Source organism: Aegilops tauschii, chromosome 6 (genome assembly GCF_002575655.3).
Source record: "Aegilops tauschii subsp. strangulata cultivar AL8/78 chromosome 6, Aet v6.0, whole genome shotgun sequence".
Lineage (NCBI taxonomy): Eukaryota > Viridiplantae > Streptophyta > Magnoliopsida > Poales > Poaceae > Aegilops > Aegilops tauschii.
The window spans coordinates 464,809,750-464,829,570 of record NC_053040.3 but is presented as its reverse complement, the minus strand read 5'-3'; the positions used below and the strand labels follow the sequence as shown (position 1 = coordinate 464,829,570).

Below are 19,821 nucleotides of genomic sequence, written 5' to 3'. Positions count from 1 at the left end.
TAGTATAAATAAATAAAAATACTGTGTTCGTCCCAGGAACTCCTACAAGTCACCGATGGTGAAGCCATAAATTACCTCTCTACACGAAAGACTGTCGATATCGTGCACTGATGTTGATGTAGTCACACCACTCCTCTTGATCCCACATACAACTCCCCACGGATCCCATGAACGATTCATCCGCCGCATGTGCAATGCCTGTAAGGTATCGACGACTTGAACATCATGTGTTGGGGTGCACGATCTTGGTGTTCTACAAGCTCCCTCCCTCCTCGTATTTTCCTCTTCAGGGCGGTGATCTCAGACCGTGGCCGTCGTCGTCTTCTGGTTTACATCGACGACTTTCCGACCGCTGCTTTCATAAGCTAAAATTGGGTTTCAACAAGTTTACATCACTAGGACTAAGGCTCAAAGGCAGCAACGAGCTTTGCTCACGCGCGATGCCGATGGATGTAGGGGTAAGAAATCTTCAACGCGACACCCCCACAAACTTGGGTGTATTTTGCAGTTTTTGCAAGGCTCTTTTGCTAATGATCCATGATACAATACTTGGGAGTATGTAGCATTTGGCCTTTCCGGAAAAGAAAAAAAAGGAGAGGGCCGAACTCCCTTGCAGACACTTGACGTGCTCCCGACCCCTTCGGGCGCGGCACAAGCTTGTGGAGTCGGGCACCTTTTGAAACGAGACAGAGCGCATGAGCCAGCTTCGGATAACCAACCGGTTAACCACCATCATAATCAACCAACCAACTACTGCTACAATGCCAAGCTACCGCCCACATGCGTCCGGAAAGGAATCTGTAAGCGTTTCCTTTCCCAGCTTATACTACTGTTACTACTCTGACTGCTTCGTTTTAACGTCGTCGTTAATAACGTCTCGCGCCACCCCACCTCCTGACGGCCCGGACCGCTGAAGCGCGCGCAAGCGTACACGCACGCACGCACGCACGCACGCAGCTCTCAGTTGGCGGCAAACGCCAACTACCAACCGCGCGCCGAATCGCCCACCACTCGCTCCTCATCATTCCCTCTGTTTTACTCCTGATGATTTTTAAATCCTCCTGTCACCGCTTTGATCTGGCGTACAAATTAGAGCACTCAAAAAAGATTTGCCGGAAACAGAAAAAATAGTAGCAAGTTAACTTTAACTATTGTGTGTGAAAGCTACCACTGACGGCTCCTCCTCCTCCATGGTAAGTAAACCGACACATTGTGTTCTTAACGCAACATCAACGAAAAAAAAAACTAAAACAGCCGCAAATACTACCCTTTTTATTTTTTTAAAAAAACTACCCTTTTACTACTAGTTCCGATTTTCTTTGTTGCCTAGCATTTCTGGACCATTTTGACTAACTGATCCATTCATTAAAAGACAGCTCTTGCGCATGCACACGGGGCTTAATTGCAAATGATTACATGAAGTTGACCTATTACACAATTTTTTTTCTGTTAAAAATAATCAGTTTTATTAAAATAAACAGATTTCAAGAGAGAAATGCAAAAAAGTGGAAAACTCTCAAAAGCGAGGGGGTGGTACGAAAGAAACATATAAAACTGAGGAGAGATTAACAGCTGCGCCGGAAAACAATTAATCATCAATCAATTTAGTCAAACGCCCATCGCTTCTGGTCGTCTTCCTGCCTCCCTCTCCCTCTCCTCCTCCTCCTCGCCGACCTTCTCCTCTCGCCATTTCCTCCCCGAATCACCGCCGCCCAAATCCACCTCAGCAAACCCCTCTCCCCCTCGCTCCTCGAGCAATCCGGAGCTCTCCGCACGAAGATTCCGCCGAGCAGGCCGCTGTCTCCTCCCACGTCTGCGGTTCTCCCGCCGTATCGCCGCGGCCAGCGGCGGCCCGAATCTCGAGGCCGACCAGCCCGCGGCGTGGACAGCGCCCCCCTCTACCGCTCCGCTAGTCGCTGGACCGAATCCGCTGCTGGAGGGAGCCCGGCGGCTGCTGGAGCTCGCGCTTCCGGATAAGATCGGTCCGGGGATTGGTGGGGCTCGCTGGGTAGGGCCCGGCCATGGCGCTGTTCCGCAAGTTCTTCTTCAAGAAGCCGCCCGACGGGGTGCTCCTCATCACGGACAACATCTACGGTAAATGGGGATGGAGCTGTTTCCTCCGCGTTGCCGTTCGCCTGGTCTGGTTGCGTGCAGCTTACGACTGCATTTTTACACCCTAGCCGTTTTAGCACAAGAAATAGGTTTCAGTTTGGTTGATCTGTTGCTGATCCCAACTCCCAAGTAGTTTACGCAACTGAGCCTAGTTCAAATGCTGATTGGAGCTGTGGTGAGCAAGGAGTAGGTGGTTTACAGAAGGAAATTAACCGGAAAATTTCCTCCAGTTTAGCTTATTAGTTACCACGTTCCAAATGAGAAAATCCAGTCAGATTTCTGTCGCCTTTCAGAACATGCCTAGCTTTGTTTTCAGTGGCTAAATAGCCATTTCAATGCAGAACTGAGTTTGAGCATTAGCATACCTGACACATGTCACTTGTATTTGTTTCAGTTTTCGATCATTGCTTCTCCTTGAATGCACCGGAAGAGGACCAGTTCGAGGCACACACCAGAGGCATCGCAGCGCATCTTCTAGAGGATTTTCATGATCACTCATTCATGGTGGCAAACTTCGGGACTCGGGCAGAGGAAAGCCGCTTATACCACATTTTATCCGAGTATGGCATGACTGTTTTGGACTACCCGGGCCACTACGAGGGGTGTCCACTTCTCACCATCGAAATGGTGCACTGCATCTTGAAGTCCAGCGAAAGCTGGCTCTCTCTGGGCCAGCATAACTTACTCATAATGCACTGCGAGCAAGGGTGCTGGCCTATCCTGGCTTTCATGCTAGCTGCTCTCTTGTTGTACCTGGGGCAGTATTCAGATGAGCAGAAAACACTCGATATGCTCTACAAACAATCATCTTCGGAGTTCTTGGAGATGTTCTCACCTCTAAACCCCATGCCATCTCAAATTAGGTACTTGCGGTATATTTCGATGAGGAATGTCATGCCTGAGTGGCCGCCCGCTGATAGAGCCCTCACACTGGATTGTCTGACTTTGAGGATGCTTCCTGATTTCCAAAGTCAAGGTGGTTTTTGTCCAATATTCAGGATATATGGTCCAGATCCACTCATGCCCCATGATCAGACTCCCAAAGTTCTTTTTTCAACCCCCAAAACTAGTAATCTTGTCCGTTTTAATTCACAGGTAATTGTTCATTTTCTGATAATCTATTTGAAGTGAATCTGCATGTCCTTAATTGTTAATGGCTTAGTGCTGGACTAAGAATTTAAATAGCTACCTATAACTGCATTTACTAGCGTCTAGCGGGATAGCTTCAATTACCTCCGCTCGATAGCTCCGCTACTCCATATAGATACATTTATCATAATCTATTACGGTAATTTTTAATACGACTTCACTAAAAGGCAAAAACATCACTTATAAGGTTAAGCTGAAAGAAAAATATCAACTTCAACTATGCCTTTTTCAATACTCCAACATCCATATATTTCTTAGTCAAAAAGTACTTGATGTGATGCATTTTTTGTTATGGTTATTCAATTCGACATCTATTAATGCATTTTATTATTTATACTGTGTATTAAAATTCTATTGTTGATAGCTTTCAATAGCTTTTTAGGGACCTTGCAGCTAAGCTGTGAAAGTTGCGTAAAACCTTGTTACTGCTCTGTCACATTAATAGGCTATCATGTTGATGACCTTCTGAAGTATATATAGTTTTTAATACTCTTAAACTGACCATTAATGTACTTAGGCAGATGAACGGGTGAACATAAACCTTCAATGTCATGTCCAAGGTGACGTTGTCATAGAGTGTAGCAACTTGTATGATGATCTAGATCGCGAGGAGATGGTGTTCCGGATCATGTTCAACACCGCTTTCATCAGGTCAAACATCTTGATGCTCAGCCGCGATGAAATAGACATGTTATGGAATGCAAAAGATCAATTCCCTAAAGATTTTCGTGCTGAGGCAAGTGTTTAAATTAACTTGAGAACTAGCCTACTTTTTATACATGATTTTTTACTTGCAACTTGTGTTGATGCTAGGTTATCTTTTCTGACATGGATGCAACTACTTCGCTTGTTACGACAGAGCCTTTGAGTCATCAAGATAAACAAGGACTTGGTGTTGAAGAGTTTGCTAAAGTGCTAGATATCTTCAACCATTTGGACTGGTTGGATGGGGATACGGATACTGCACTGGACACACCCCAGAAAAGGTTCCAGGTTACTTCCCAAGGAAATATTAATGCGTCTCCTCCTGATGAGCCTGAAACCTTTTTTGATACTCAAGAAGAACTTGGCTTTGATAATTTCTCTGGTGAAATCAACTCTTCTGCTCATGTGCTGAAGCTTCAAAATCACTTTGGTATGCTTGGCAGCACTGAACTTAAACAAGGCCCCCCACATTCAAGTCCAACGGAAGTTCCATCCAAACCACATAGAATAGATTTGGATCCTTCACGAACAGAGCCTCCTTCGGTGTTGTTTTCACCATCAGAGGTTACAAAGCCAAAGGCTAGTGCTTCATCAGTAGCACCATCTTCAGTTACAGTTACACCCCAGCCTGTATTTTCACCAGTTCAACCGCAGCCACTGCCATCTGATTCTGCTGTGCAAATTTCATCAGAGGCATCAGCGACAAAATCTGCAGGGAAGCCTGGTTCACAAACTCCAATACAGCATGAACCTTCGCCTCTTATGGTAACTAAATCAGGATCATCAACATCTTGGATACCATCATGTGCACCTCCTCCGCTTCCTCCCCGACCGGCCACTGTTTCATTAGCCCCTGTTTCCCCTACCTTACCCATAAATACTAGTACAAGTCTGATCAGTGTTTCCCTTAAATCAACCATGCCCTCCCCTTCACCTCCTCCAGAGCCATCAGCCTTTGCACAAGCTTTTGCAACTGAACAACTGGTTAAATCACAAGAATCTTCTTACGAGATTCTCAAGTCACTGTCTGATAGTTCTACAGCTTCAGCTTATTCAGTTTGTATAGTAAAGGAATCTAGTACCCCTAAAGCATCTTCACCGGTGACGTTGCCTGCAATTCCTCTGACTTCAGACTCAGGGCCCTTAGTAACTCCAGTCACAAGATCAGATCCTAACCCAGCATCGCCGCTCCCACCACCACCACCTCCCCCTCCTCCTATAAAAGCAGCCACTGTGTATGAACAGGAGACAAGCAGGAAAGAAAAGGTTGCACCACCTCAGCCTCCACCCCCGCCACCTCCACCAGCACTGCCACGAGCACCTTTTGAAAATGCTACACAGTCGTTTACTACGTATGAAATTTCTTCCCCACCAGTTCGATCTTCACCACCACCCCCGCCCCCGCCACCACCTCCCTCAGTGGTAAGCAGAAAAGAAACGGTTACACCACCTCAGCCTCCTCCGCCACCTCCACCAGCACTGCCACGAGCACCTTTTGCAAATTCTACACAGTCGTTTACTGCATATGAAATTTCTTCCCCGCCAAAGAAAGTTCGATCTTCACCACCACCACCACCGCCACCACCACCCTCATTGGCAAAATCATCATTTTCTCCTCCACGTGCACCGCCACCACCACCCCCACCTCCTCCACTACCTAATAACCATTTAGTTTCATCATCTCATCTGCAGTTTGCTGACAAAAAGGTCAGTTCAGCATCAAAATATGCGGTTCCATCACCTTTGAGCCCCAACTTTTCACAAACAGTTCCAAGGCTGCAAGCACCAACCATTCCACCACCACCTCCTCCTCCACCTCGAAGTAGCTCGTTGGTTTGTTCATCTCCATCCACAAGTGGTAGACATTTCATGGCTGCCCCTCATCCTCCCCCACCTCCCCCACGATTGCATACCCTGGCATCTCATGTATCGGCGCCACCTGCACCCCCGTTACTCGTTGCTGCCCCTCATCCTCCCCCACCTCCCCCGCCATTGCATACCATGTCATCTCGTGGGTCAGCACCACCTGTACCCCCATTGCCTCCTCCGAAGCTAGCTGGGGCCAGCAATGCTTCACAAAAACCATCAGTAACCCGACCACCGCCACCTCCACCAGGCCCACCTCCTAAGAATTCCTCAAACTCTTTGCCAAGCAAAGGAACCGTTGTCAGTGCTGCCCCTCCCCCGCCTCCTACATTATCATTTGGTGCAAAGGGCCGCAGCGCAGTCCGGTCAAAAAGCCCTAGAGGTTTGCGTGCCAACCAGCCATCCAAGAGGACACCTCTGAAGCCATTACACTGGGTAAAAGTGTCAAGAGCAACACAGGGAAGCTTATGGGCAGATACACAGAAGTCTGATGAAGCATCTAGGTATCAAAATATTTTGTTGCGACATTCTTTGTTAGTTAAAATAGCAATGGGCCGGGCACTTTGATATGTTAGTCCACACATATGTTTAACAGGACTCCGGAGATTGATCTGTCTGAGCTTGAAAGTCTTTTCTCAGTATCCATGCCAAGTACGGATGCAAAACGGACACGCCAACGTCCTCCTGTTGCATCAAAACAAGAAAAAGTTCACTTGGTACTTATATCCCCAAGCAACTCTTCACTATTAAACAATGAGATGAAAACTCGAATGTTGAATAAATAATGTTGCACTTTTCTTCTGCAGATTGACCTCCAGCGTTCAAAGAATTGTGAAATTATGCTGCGGAACATTAAGATGCCATTGCCTGATTTGATGGTAACTAACTTCATGTTTAATTGAAGATGTTGTCTCAACATAGAAACTTTGTGAGAGTTATCAGGAGTTCTTGACAAGTAGAAGAATGTTGGCATTGTTGATGGTCTCGCTGAAAGAACAGAATAACTTACAAGTCATTTGACAAATCTGGTTAGGGGTGTATTGTCACATCTTAAAACGTATAGCCATAAATTTTACTGGAGATAAAGTCTTACTGTCTTCAATGGTGTTTGACAATTTAAGTACGTAATGGTTATGCTGATCATAATTTTTTTTCCAGGCTTCAGTGCTTACCCTTGATGATTCCATCGTTGATGGTGATCAAGTAGATTATCTGATAAAGTTCTGCCCAACTAAGGAAGAAATGGAACTGCTCAAAGTACAGCTCTACTAACTGTATTTCTGTTGGAAATGTCATTAGGCACTCATTATTCATGTTGTCAGAATTTCTTTCCATCGGTTCTCTATAGTGACTGAGCTTTTCTCCCACCTTTTCAGAGTTATACAGGCAGCAAAGAGAATCTAGGAAAATGTGAGCAGGTCAGTGTTTTGCTGTGCTATTTTATTTTATTTTATTTCCTTTGGTGACGAATTCTGTTTGGTAAGCATTTAAAAACTGAACTGCATACTTCACTTCAGGGGAGATCTGCATGATCTTAGTGGGAGGTAGGTCATAGAGCTAGCTGTTTCACATTTAGGTGATATGCCAGGTTGCACCATGCATTGTCAAAAATTAAGATGCACGCACCATTAAGATGCATATCTCTGCTGGCTGTTTCTTGGGAAATTGCATGCTGAAACAGTCATTTCTGCAATCTCTTTGCCATTGTCAAATATAGCTAATGTACTAACAGGCCTAGTTTCAACATTTTTTTTTGGAAAATGAAAGCTTTATTACCCCCGGCCTCTGCATCATAGATGCATAAAGCCTCTGTTACTGCACCACTTATTACAACTCACCAACAGGTAGCCTAATCAAATTGTGAGATAGACCACAGATAACACCATCACAGGCCTAACAAAAAAGTGTGACATGTCACACTTGACCATATCCTCAGTAGAGACTAAGAAGCCTATCACTGACAGGTTATCCAAACCGTGACATAAACTCCCTGGTAAATCACTCAAGCTTCTTTGTGCCAAGTTCCATCAGGTATTTGTGCCGCACCTTCTGTAACCACCCCCAGGACCGCAGCCGACTGCATACTAGATTGACCTTTTTTTTTTGTCAAACACAGCATAATTTCTACATAGCCAAATGGAGCAAAAAACCACTGCAGCCCCGACCCCAAAACATGTGAAATACTGAGGGCTGGTTTAATATTGAATGCTAAATTGACAGCACATCATGCTATGCTTGCTAACCCACAATCAAAACATAGATGTTGGTTGGTTTCCTGCTGAAAGCAAAAACTGCATCGTGTGTCCCCTGCCATTCTGTTTAATTAAGTTGTGCTCCCTGTCACCTGGGATGTACACTAGCATCTGTTCGATGATTGTAAACCACCTGTTAGGAGGAATGTAACTTTAAACTCTCTCTTTTCAAGAAATGAAATGCAAGGGTCCTCTGCGTTTTCTCGAAAAAGAAATTTGTCTTTTGCAAGGATATTTCCCTGGCATAGAAACCAGAGGAATACCTTGATTTTAATAGTAAGCTGAGTCGCCATAACCGTTCTTCGACCTGAAACGTACACACATTTCTCTTGAAGCTGAATACATGGACTGCACAGAAAAAACTCCGGTGGTATGCAAATCCCACCTAAATGAGTCCTATTCTTGAGATAGTTGCACCTCTGCCACCTTCAGGACAAGGGCACAACGGGAGCTACGTGGTAGCAAACCAATGCTATGGCCCGCCCAAGCCCAGTGAAAACCAGCGAGGAGTGAAAGTAAAATTGACCTGGAAACAACATTCTTGGGACTTCTTTAGAGTGGCCCGTCCAGCTCTTAAATTGTAGCTCTGCCACTGGACAAGGGCATTCTGCTCAGCCAAAATGCTGACCAATGAGTGCCCGACGGAAGTCCACAAGTGTGTTTCCTACCCCAAGAACAGAGGCAACTGTGGCATCCTTATGACACACGATGTTGAATAGCCAGGGGGTACATAGTAGAAAAAGAAGTATGCCCTGGCCATTTATCTTCCTCAAATCTCACTGATCATGAGCCAAATTAAAGAAAGGCTTCTTTAACCCTCCTGAGGCCCTTCTAGAAGTGGGAGTCCATTGGTCTAGCTTTCACCAATGAAAGTATTTTCCCCCAAATATTATGAACTCCAAAAGCGGATGCCAAACCCCGTCATCTGTTATTTTTAGTATCTAAATCTTGAATACCGAGACCACTTTGGTCCTTCTGGGTACATAAAATTCCTCACCTCACTAATCGGTATTTTCTCCTGTGCTGATCCAGTTGCCAGAAAAAGTGAGACTGGTAAAAGTCAAGTCTCTTTTGGACCCCTTTAGGGATCTCTAATAAGGACATCATAAAGACCGGTAGACTACACAGCATGGAATTAATAAGGACCAGGTGGCCTCCATAGGGTAAGTTTTTAGACTGCCAACCACTAAGGCACTTTTCAGGACGGTCTGCGGTAACTTTCCAATCTTGGTTACGAAGTTTGTGATGAATGGATGGGAATGCCAAGGCACTTAAAGGGCAATGAGCCCAAACCACAGCCAAAAAGCTGCGCGTAAGCTCGTTCTCCTTAGCCTTCCCGAAACGGTAAAAGGTTCGCTCTTATGGAAATTTGTCTTCAAACCCGATAATTGTTCAAACACACTCAAAATTAGCTTCATATTGACAGCTTTGTCCAAATCGTGGTCCATATAAGGGATCATGTCGTCACCATACTTCCAAAATAGATGGTCCTATTACAGTATATGTGGATTGCACTAGCCCTTTCCATCAGTTCGGACTTTTGGTTGCGTTGGCTAGTGCATGAAGCTCAACATGGTATCAGGGTCCAAGGTCTTGAGTTCAAGTCCTGGCTTTCGCAATTTATTCAAAAATTGCTCGTAGCCCTCCTTTGTGTCCACGTATAGGCCTCTTGAGTCATACGTGAGTTTCGCGCGCCGTCGCTCTCTTCCGGTTGCACGTGTTGACTTGTCTTCTCCGTCACACGTGAGAGGGGGGGGGGGGGGGGGGGTTACAGTATATGTGGATTGCACTAGCCCTTTCCATCAGTTCGGACTTTTGGTTGCGTTGGCTAGTGCATGAAGCTTAACAGGTCCATCATCAATTAATCGTGGAATGAGACATTGTTCGTTTTGAAAACACTAAAGCAATAACTTCATTGTTGACTTTCTTCTGTGTTTCTAGTTCTTCTTGGAAATGATGAAAGTGCCAAGGGTGGAGTCAAAACTGAGAATCTTATCCTTTAAGATAAAGTTTCTTACACAGGTCAGAATAACATCACATCCTTGTAAAGTCCTTATCTCTATGGACTATCCTGACTGTTCTATTTAAGCCATTGCTGAATCCATATATATGTTGTTTCAGGTTGCAGACGTGAAAAATAACCTGAATACCATTAATGATGTTGCTGAAGAGGTACATAGCAGTCTGTTTATCTGGAGTCTTTGACTCTTCTTCTTTGACATGTTATGTATACATTGTTCATGCATGTTGTTACTTGGCCAGGTTAGGAACTCTGACAAGCTTAAGCGAGTGATGCAAACAATTCTTTCCTTGGGGAATGCATTAAACCAAGGAACTGCAAGGGGTGAGTCAGCAAACCCAGTGTAAGATTGTTATATTTACCATATGATTTTCCAAATGAATGACCTAAGATGGATACATCTAGTGCACATGTTTTTTTTATGTCAATCGATGTCTTATTTGAATTTTATCTACATAGCATGCCAGAAGAAAATGTCATTTAAAATAATTTTGGATCATTTACTGGTGGAAATATAGCTAGGGGTTAAGAACTGGAACAATATTGCACTACACAACTGCAACTATGACATACTGATTTCCAAATAAGATAGCCAACTTTACTATAGCTACTATATGTTGCTCTGCCATCTTACTAAACTCAACTCATTTGGAGAAAAAAAGCCAGAAAATCCGGAATATCATGCGACAGAAATCAGTCCAACTGAAATTTTTGTTACCATTTGGGACAAGACTTTAAGTTGTATTCAGGCGTTAACTGGATAGTCAACAGTAGTGTAAAGCCGAAAAGGCACAATCTTGAGAATTTGTTTATGAGGAAGCTTGTAAAACAGGTCAAAAAAAAAGGAAGCTCGTAAAATCAGTAGTGAACTGTTGATCCATGATCCTGTTTTTCAGTATTTTTCTTCTAACAAGTGTGCCTTTTCAGGTTCAGCCGTTGGATTTAGATTAGATAGTCTTCTTAAGCTCATTGATATACGGGCACGAAACAATAAGATGACTCTCATGCATTATTTGTGCAAGGTATGGTACTTAATTTCAGCTATTTTCTCCTTTATCATGTTCTCTTATCATAAGATTCAAAGTTTTGGATACCGTCTCTTCTTTTTATTTGCTCTTTCTGTTTGGGAGGCGAATTGGTGCATAGTACTACAAATTTCGCACACGTGCATGTCTGTATTCCCAAGATTTGAGCCCTTATAGATCCGGTCTACCAATGTTGTGCTTACTGCTTAGTGATGTCATTCCAATCACATTATGAGTTGTTGATCATTTTTTAAGGAAGAGAAAGGGTAGCTAATATTAAAGTCCTCTTCCTCAGAAGCAGTATTTTGATCAACTGCATTCATTAGTGGGATGATCAGTTCTTTATTTGCAACGACTGTGTGCTCTAGTTGATCAGTGTTCAGGGACTTTTTGCTGCTTCTCCTACAGCAGTGACAAAGACTGCTGTTTGTAGTTTCTCAAAAGAAAAAGACTGCTGTTTCTCCTACAGCAATGACAATCTGTTGATCAACTGCACTGATTAGTGGGCTGGACAGTTCTGCCCCTATAAGGTGTTCCACCTATTGTGGGCCCCTTCCAATAAAAGACAGACATCAATCCATGCTCGATGGCGTGGGGTGGTGTTTTTCTTTTCTTTCGGTTGTAACCATGGTCTTTCTTGGGCTTTTGCTTATTCGATAAAAAAAAGTACATCTGTTTCTTCAAAAGAAAGTGTGGACAGATTGCCTTGCTTTCAGTATGTCCATGTGAAGTTCTTACCATGAAACTGATACCGTTGTGCTAGCCTCTGAGAATGTGCACTTTATCAATGAACTTTCATCGAGATTTGTTGCTTCCACAGGTTCTTGCAGGCAAGCTTCCTGAAGTTCTTGATTTTGTTAAGGATCTTGCGCATTTAGAACCCGCCACAAAGGTAGCTCATATCTTAATGCTAGATCCATTCTAGTAATTTATGTCTTCTTTCTTACCACATCGTGGACAAACAGATCCAATTGAAAGACTTGGCGGAGGAAATGCAAGCGATAACTAAGGGACTGGAAAAGGTCGAGCAGGAACTGGCAACATCTGAAAAAGATGGTCCAGTGTCTGAGACGTTTTACAAGGTCAGTGCGCCATTCATCCCTACATAGGCCGGAGTTTAGATATATTTGTTCATTGTTCGCTAATCGTATAATAATGCGTATTGGAAAAGCATGGAGACACCCTTACTAACTACGGCACCAACTATCCATTCAGTTAACTACCATTAACATATCAATTGCACTACTCAACAAGAGTTTTTGTTTCAGAAACTGAAGGAATTTCTGGCTGATGCCCAAGCTGAAGGGAGGTCATTAGCTTCGCTTTACAGTACAGCGGTATGCCTGGGCTGGCAAGCTGTCAATATCCTGCTGCATGCATCATGCTGTATTTCGTGCTAATTTTTATTTATTTTGCTTTTAGGGGAAAAGCGCGGACTCTCTAGCACATTATTTTGGTGAAGATCCTGTGCGGTGCCCGTTTGAGCAAGGTATTTCCTTTCAAGCTGAACGGCTTGTTTATCATGAAAATGTACAAAGCATATCTTAATGGGTCCGAACAAAAGGAAGATAAGAACTGTTCATTTATATGCAAGACATGTGAGAAAAAGTTCCATGTGGCATGGGCTTCAAAAGTTATTCCCATTGCACTCATCATGTTTCAACTAAGACGCACTTTATTCCCAAACAATTTATTACTTGTCGCAGTTTGAATCCCTCCGTTCCATAATTATTGTCATGGTTTTAATTTCAAATTTGAACTAAAACCACGACAATAATTATGGACCGGAGGTAGTATTAATCACCCGTCCCTGGTTGTGTGAATCTCACCAAACTCATTTACACTTGTAAAAGTCTGGTTTGACAGAAAATCATCATGAGTTCCTGCAGTCCTTAGTCTGGTCCAGCCTTGAGAACCACTTTTGGCTGAGACTGTAATAATTGCATCAACCAAATCATTGGACCAACACTGGTCGACATTAAATGTCCCTAACAGCTTATGCTGTTTCCCCCTTTTATGGAAAAAAAAAAGATAAATACTGTAGTAGAATTATCGTCTCCACCAATCTTCAGACCAATACAATACTGGTTGAATTATTCACAGCAGCATGGTTTCCCCCTTTTTTTGTGGACAGTTGTCTCTACTCTGCTAAGCTTCGTGAAAACCTTCGAGCGGGCCCATGCCGAGAACCTCAGGCAGGTGGAGGCGGAGAAGAAGAAAGCCCAGATGGAAGCCGAACGAGAGAAGGCGAAGGCAGCCGCCGCTCACAAGAAGGCGGGGTCGCCGGAGCCAGGAGTTTCCGACCGATGACTGACCCGTCGTCGAAGCTAGACACGACATATTTCCACTAATTTCTTACCGTGTGAAAGTGGAGGCCAGGAAGACAAAGCTCCGTGTAAAAAGAAAAGTCACAGGCAGTAGTGCATACCAATGTGGCAAATGTGATTGATAGGTAGACTTGATATAGCGACGCATTTAGCACATAGACGTATAGCGCACTGCTGCTCACTGTCCATAGATAAAGTTTTGTACCGCTGCTCACTGTCCATAGGGAAAGAAGTTCGTACATACATATGTTGTATATTTTGGGGTTTTTCCCCCCCTGGCGACAAACAAATTTTGTAAATGGTTCCTTCCGTACGTTTACAACTATGTACATTTTCCATGTGTCGCTGTTGTACGATGTGATGTAACATTGTTAGTGCTACTAAACTAAGCAGTCAGAAACAGTCCATATTTACATGATTTTCATTACATCCCCTGCACAACTTTTTTTTGTTGCGAAAATACTTTCGATCCATTCATCTTCAATCATAGCAGTATAATGAACACCCTGATCCGTAAACCACCTAGCGACGACTAAAAGCACCGAAGCGGCCAAATCTTCCTAAATCTGTCGGACCAGCCTAGTAGGAGTACTTCTGTTCCTTCATCATGCACATTTTCTTTCGTAGGAGCATCTACTCTCTTCGCTCTTCCATGTTCAGGTTTAAGCAACCCCTCTCAGCTCTTTCGTGGTATATGTCAATCTTGGCAAACTTTGACCAAGATGATCATAGAGAAAAATATCTACATCCAGAATACCAGACACACACCATTAGATACATCATTAAGCATATTTTCATATTGCGTATGTCTGGTACTGTGGATGCATATAATTTCCTCTCTAAACTTGGTCAAATTTGCAAAGATTGACTTTCATAAATATTTATGCAGGCTGTTTTTAAAATGCGCTCATAGTTTTTTTTGTATAGAAATGGAGAGAGCGAGAGTCACACGGTACTCTCACTTACGCCAGGTCTAAAAATAATCTGCTACGTGGGCGAAAACAAACGATTTCGATATCGTGGTCCACGGATCGCTCGCTCTTTCCCGTAAAACAAAAAAGAACGGAGCCAATGAAAAGACGCTCCATCCATTCCAGACTCCTCGACCTCCACGCTATCCATCCTTAGCGCTAGTCCGGCGACAAACAACGCTGCCCGCCCTCTCAACCCAGCCCGCACGCAAGCAACACGTCTCACCGACCAGTGGCCCCGCACCACCATGACCCCACCTGCCAGCCTCAGTTAGACGGCTGCACGGGTAGACCTTCGCGTGCGCGTAGCGGGCTGCAGGAGCCGTCCCGGGGGAGGATGACGCACGCTACAAGGGAGGGGGGCGGACACTGGAGACCGACCCGACCCGATCGGACGGCTGGCAACGCGACCGCGCCCGATATATACCTCGCCCCGCGCCCCACTCCAATGGCGTCCGCCGCATCCACCTCCGCCTCCGCCGCCGTCGCCGTCGCCTCCCGCCTGCTCCTGCGCCGCGCGCCGCACCTGCTGCGCCGCCTCCCCCGCGCGCGCCCCGCGGCCTCGTCGTCTCATCCGTCGTCGTCGTCGTCGTTCGGCGCCGCCGCCGCTCTCCGCCGCCCGCTCGGGCACCGCGCCAGGATGGGCCACACCTCCGCCGCGGCGTCCGCCGTCCCCGCGCTCGGGCTCACCAAGGCCAACGCCGTCGAGCTCCCCCAGGTCCGTGCGTGCGTGCTGCGTCCCTGTTTTCGTGCGAGCGAGTTTGATCAGGACGCTTGCTTCAGTGGACAGTAGTAGGACTGTAGAGGTAGTCCTTTCAGTTGCCGCGAGTCGATTGATCTGGTCTAGACTTTGGCTAGTACGAACGCTGACGAGCTGCTAGATCGAGATCGAGTTAGTGTGCCCCCATGGAAAATCACTTGGACGCTGTTATACGCTAACATCAGTAGTAGTAGGAGTAGTCATTACAGTTGTCGCGAATCCGTTGATCTTAACTTCTTTTTTTAGTCGAATAAACGCTGATGAACTGCTAGATCGGGATCAGCTTAGTGTTCTCCCATGGAAAATAACGTCCCCGTTCAGATTTGAGTATCTGCTCTGGCGATGCAGAGTTACTGTTTTCACTGCCAGTGAGCTCAATGTGTATCTTCCATGTCCTGTAGATTGCTTTCACTGGTAAGGACATCGAATTCTCCGACTGGAAGGGCGACATCCTCGCCGTCGCGGTCACGGAGAAGGATCTGTCCAAAGGATCAGACTCCAAATTCGAGAATGCTGTGCTAAAGAAGCTCGACGCTCAGCTCAGCGGTCTGCTCTCTGAGGCCTCAGCCGAGGAGGATTTCACCGGGAAGGCCGGGCAGTCGGTGGTTCTCCGCCTCTCCGGGCAGGGCTTCAAGAGGGTGGCCCTGGTTGGCCTCGGCCAGAGCGCCCCATCCACCGCCGCGGCTTGCCGGGGTATTGGTGAATCTGTTGCATCGGTTGCCAAGTCTGCTCAGGCTAGCAGCGTTGCTGTTGTCCTTGCCTCCCCTACTGGGGTCCAGGAAGGGTTCAAGCTCAACGCTGCAGCGGCAATCGCTTCTGGTACTACACTATACTCATTGGGCTTATATTCTTTTCTTTCGATACCATAGTTATGGAAGGCATTGACTTGATGCTGGATTGTCTTCTGTTTATTTGAATTGCAGGAACCGTGCTTGGCTTGCATGAGGACAGCAGATTCAAGGCTGAGTCGAAGAAGGTGCATCTTAAACAAGTAGATCTTATTGGACTGGGTTCTGGTTCAGAGCTGGACCAGAAGCTTAAGTATGTGAATGATCTTTCCTCGGGCGTGATTTTCGGGAAAGAGCTTGTCAACGCACCTGCAAATGTCCTTACCCCTGGTCAGTAGCTCTTTAGTCAATCACAGAGTTCATAGATACCATAATTTATCATTGCAATCCTGACATAGATACCGTTAAGATGTTTAATTTATCATTGCAATCCTGACATGCTGTCCTTTCAGCTGTGCTTGCGGAGGAGGCATCAAAGATTGCTTCTGAACACAGTGATGTATTCACTGCCACAATATTAGATGTAGAGAAATGCCAGGAGCTAAAGATGGGCTCCTACTTGGGAGTTGCCGCAGCTTCTGCAAATCCTCCTCACTTCATCCACTTGTGCTACAAACCCGTTGGTGGCAATGTCAAGAGAAAGCTGGCTATTGTTGGGAAGGGTCTAACTTTTGACAGGTTTGTACAGCTGTGCATATTTTGTGAGTTATTACAGTACTGCGTAGATATTTCATCTTCAATATGCCTTGTCATGCTGGTAGAATGCAGTGATATTAATAATTGATGACTGCTAAACTTAACGCTCGATTCACCAATTTCTCTGCAGTGGAGGCTACAACATTAAGACTGGACCAGGTTGCAGTATTGAACTGATGAAGTTTGACATGGGAGGCTCCGCAGCAGTATTTGGTGCAGCAAAAGCTTTGGCCCAAATCAAACCTCCTGGAGTAGAGGTACTTCAGTTTTCAGTTACTTACACGAGCAACCTCTCAGTTTTAGTGTATTTGCTAATGATTTTCTTTCTCACAGGTTCACTTTATTGTTGCCGCCTGTGAGAATATGATTAGTGGCACAGGAATGAGACCTGGTGACATTTTGACTGCTTCTAACGGGAAGACAATTGAGGTATGTTTCTTGTAATCATCCTAAAATACAAGAATATGCATGATGCCTATCCTTGTTTTCATGGTCCAGTTTGCCCACTGGTTTGCATACAACACATTATTCATTTGCACATTATTATGTTCCTGTAGGTAAATAACACTGACGCTGAAGGGAGGCTTACACTTGCTGATGCTTTGGTCTATGCTTGTAATCAAGGTGTTGACAAGGTAATGAATTGCTTCTTTAGACATCATATTCTGTTCATAGAATTTTGCTGCATTGACAATTGCTGTAGAAAACTTTAAGCGGAATATCAATCAGATCTTGTTATTGTAGTTGTAGTGCTGATATGATGCTGTAGTGCTGGTAAAATTCACATCCTTGTTTAGCATCATGGATATTACTTTATTTGCTCGGTCTACTTAGAGAAGCATGATTTATCTTATTCCATTTTAGCTTGCCATATATAAAGATTCATGCATTGCACTACATGACATAAACAAAATCAATTATGCTTATCATATCTGTTGAAAGATAATTTAGAATAGAGAAGTGATGTTCATTAGTTTGCTTTGAACTTTTTACTCATTGGCCTTATGACTTGCTATAATTATGACTTGCAGATTATTGATCTGGCAACACTAACTGGTGCCTGCGTTGTTGCACTTGGGCCTAGCATTGCTGGTAAGCTCAAACAAATATTCTCTTCTCAGCCAACTTCCAAGATGGAAATAGTGGAGTATTCTGTAGTCTTGCATACTAATGGACATGTCTCTTCAGGAATCTTCACACCAAGTGATGAACTAGCCCAGGAAGTCGCCGCTGCATCTGAGTTATCGGGGGAGAAGTTCTGGAGATTGCCCATGGAGGAAAGCTACTGGGAGCAGATGAAGTCTGGTGTGGCCGACATGGTCAACACCGGTGGTCGACAGGGAGGCTCCATCACCGCTGCCCTGTTCCTTAAACAGGTACTCCCTCCGTTTTTATTCATTGTTGAATGTACTTCCACATCATATAGATTTGTTATGGTAAATATTTATATTCTGTTCTATAAACTTGGTCAAACTTTAGGAAGTTTGACTTCAGTCAACTCTAATATGCGGAGTAAATAAAAACAGAGGGAATATATAGCATCTCTTTGGCATTCTCAGTCCCTTAAAAACTGTCGAGCTCACAAGTACTAATAAACAAAAGCATCCACATTTGTGCATTGAAAAAGAGAGTTGCATGGTACTTCTACTAGGTCCAGTCTTCCTCTGGCAGATCTGACAGAACTCTAATATGCTTGCCTTGCAGTTTGTCGACGAGAAGGTTCAGTGGATGCACATCGACATGGCGGGGCCGGTGTGGAACGACAAGAAGCGTGCCGCCACCGGATTCGGCGTGTCCACCCTGGTGGAGTGGGTGCTCAAGAACTCATCATCCTGAATGGACATCCCCCCTGATTTCCATTGGTTCTGATAACAACGCCAGAGAAGGAAGAAAAACAGAGTGCTGTTCATTCATGATTGTACCAGGGAAAATGAATGGATTTTATTTGCTTTTGGCTGGCGTATGGACTATGGAGGGGAGCGATAGAATAAGGAAGGGTTTCATGGAGGAAAATAAAACAGAATCAGAATGTCGTTGAACACTTCCCTTGTCAGATTAAATGGTGTTTCATCGTTTTCATGTTGTGCCTGTGACTGGCTCGTGTTGTCGAATTATGTCGTGTCGTTTTGGCTCGTGACTGGCTCGTGTTGAATATGCTATGCGATTGGTGCTTTTAAGCACCACTGAGAAGAACCAGAGTAGATTTAGATTTGTTGGACCAGTAGTTTTGATGCTCGGTTCAGTTGGTAGTTGGTAGTATCGTCTGCACAAGCGTTTAGATTCTGTTCCGAATGGTTAGGGATCCACATGTGGAAAATTGGAGATGGAGTTAAAACCCTGTTTTGGAAAGACGGATGGATCAATATGGATGTGGAGTATTTGCATCCGAGCTCAAACGCTCTTGGTGAACGGTAAAATCGGGAAAAACAGTAAAAAAAAAATCAAAATTGTTTTTGTGGTAACCTTTGACAAATGTTCTATGTGCTTGCAAACATTTATCATGAACGGACATTCCTGAGTCCTGGTAGAAAAAACAAAATCGATACTCCAAAAATGCTATTTTTGAAAGCATTTTGTAGTATTGATTTTTTTTTTCGCCATGACTTACACAAATGTCATTTCGTGATGAAAATCTTGAAGCGTAGAAAACATTTGTCAAAGGTTAGCACAAAAAAGCTCACAATTGATGGTTGACTTTAAATGGGTTGCTGCAAGACTTCACTTTCGATCCATCTACGGCTGATGTCTAGAAGTGGCCGAATAATTCTGGTATTTACACCTCGAAGAATATACCAAAAAATCTAGAATTTTGTAAGGAAAAAACTCTTTGGGCCTATTTTTTAAGAAAAATATACCACAAATTCTTTGCACATTAGGTGAGTATTTACTTTGATCTTGATCTAATGGTTTAAACGTGAATGGAATTTTGCAGTACTTTAGCCTTTACATGAATATACAACCAAGACTTTTATATGATTGAGATGAGATGAAACATGTAATTCCCTGGAAAAGAAGAAACATAAAATTGACTAATAAATATTAATCCGGCCCAAAGTAAAAGAAAAAATAGGGACACTTATGTCGGGTATGGGGGTCGGTCGGCGGATCTTCTAAAAGATCCGCCGCCTCGCAAGCCGTGGGATCAGACAC

The 19,821-nt window shown here is 44.4% G+C and overlaps 1 protein-coding gene across 1 annotated transcript; it reads left to right on the top strand.

Moving 5' to 3' along the window:
• The first annotated feature begins 1,576 nt into the window (after positions 1-1,576).
• LOC109783147 (formin-like protein 7) lies at positions 1,577-18,748 on the top strand. The gene is given in 29 exon segments (XM_073502501.1): positions 1,577-2,094; positions 2,507-3,207; positions 3,779-3,997; positions 4,075-5,358; positions 5,361-5,388; positions 5,519-5,562; positions 5,659-6,335; positions 6,428-6,548; positions 6,639-6,710; positions 6,991-7,089; positions 7,209-7,250; positions 10,026-10,106; positions 10,206-10,256; positions 10,347-10,428; positions 11,032-11,126; positions 11,950-12,021; positions 12,095-12,211; positions 12,398-12,466; positions 12,552-12,618; positions 14,117-14,268; positions 15,589-16,006; positions 16,111-16,305; positions 16,428-16,653; positions 16,802-16,928; positions 17,005-17,100; positions 17,229-17,306; positions 17,703-17,763; positions 17,860-18,047; positions 18,376-18,748. Coding segments are annotated over 29 exon segments (5,667 nt in total). The 5' UTR covers positions 1,577-2,021; the 3' UTR covers positions 18,508-18,748.
• The last annotated feature ends 1,073 nt before the right edge of the window (positions 18,749-19,821 follow it).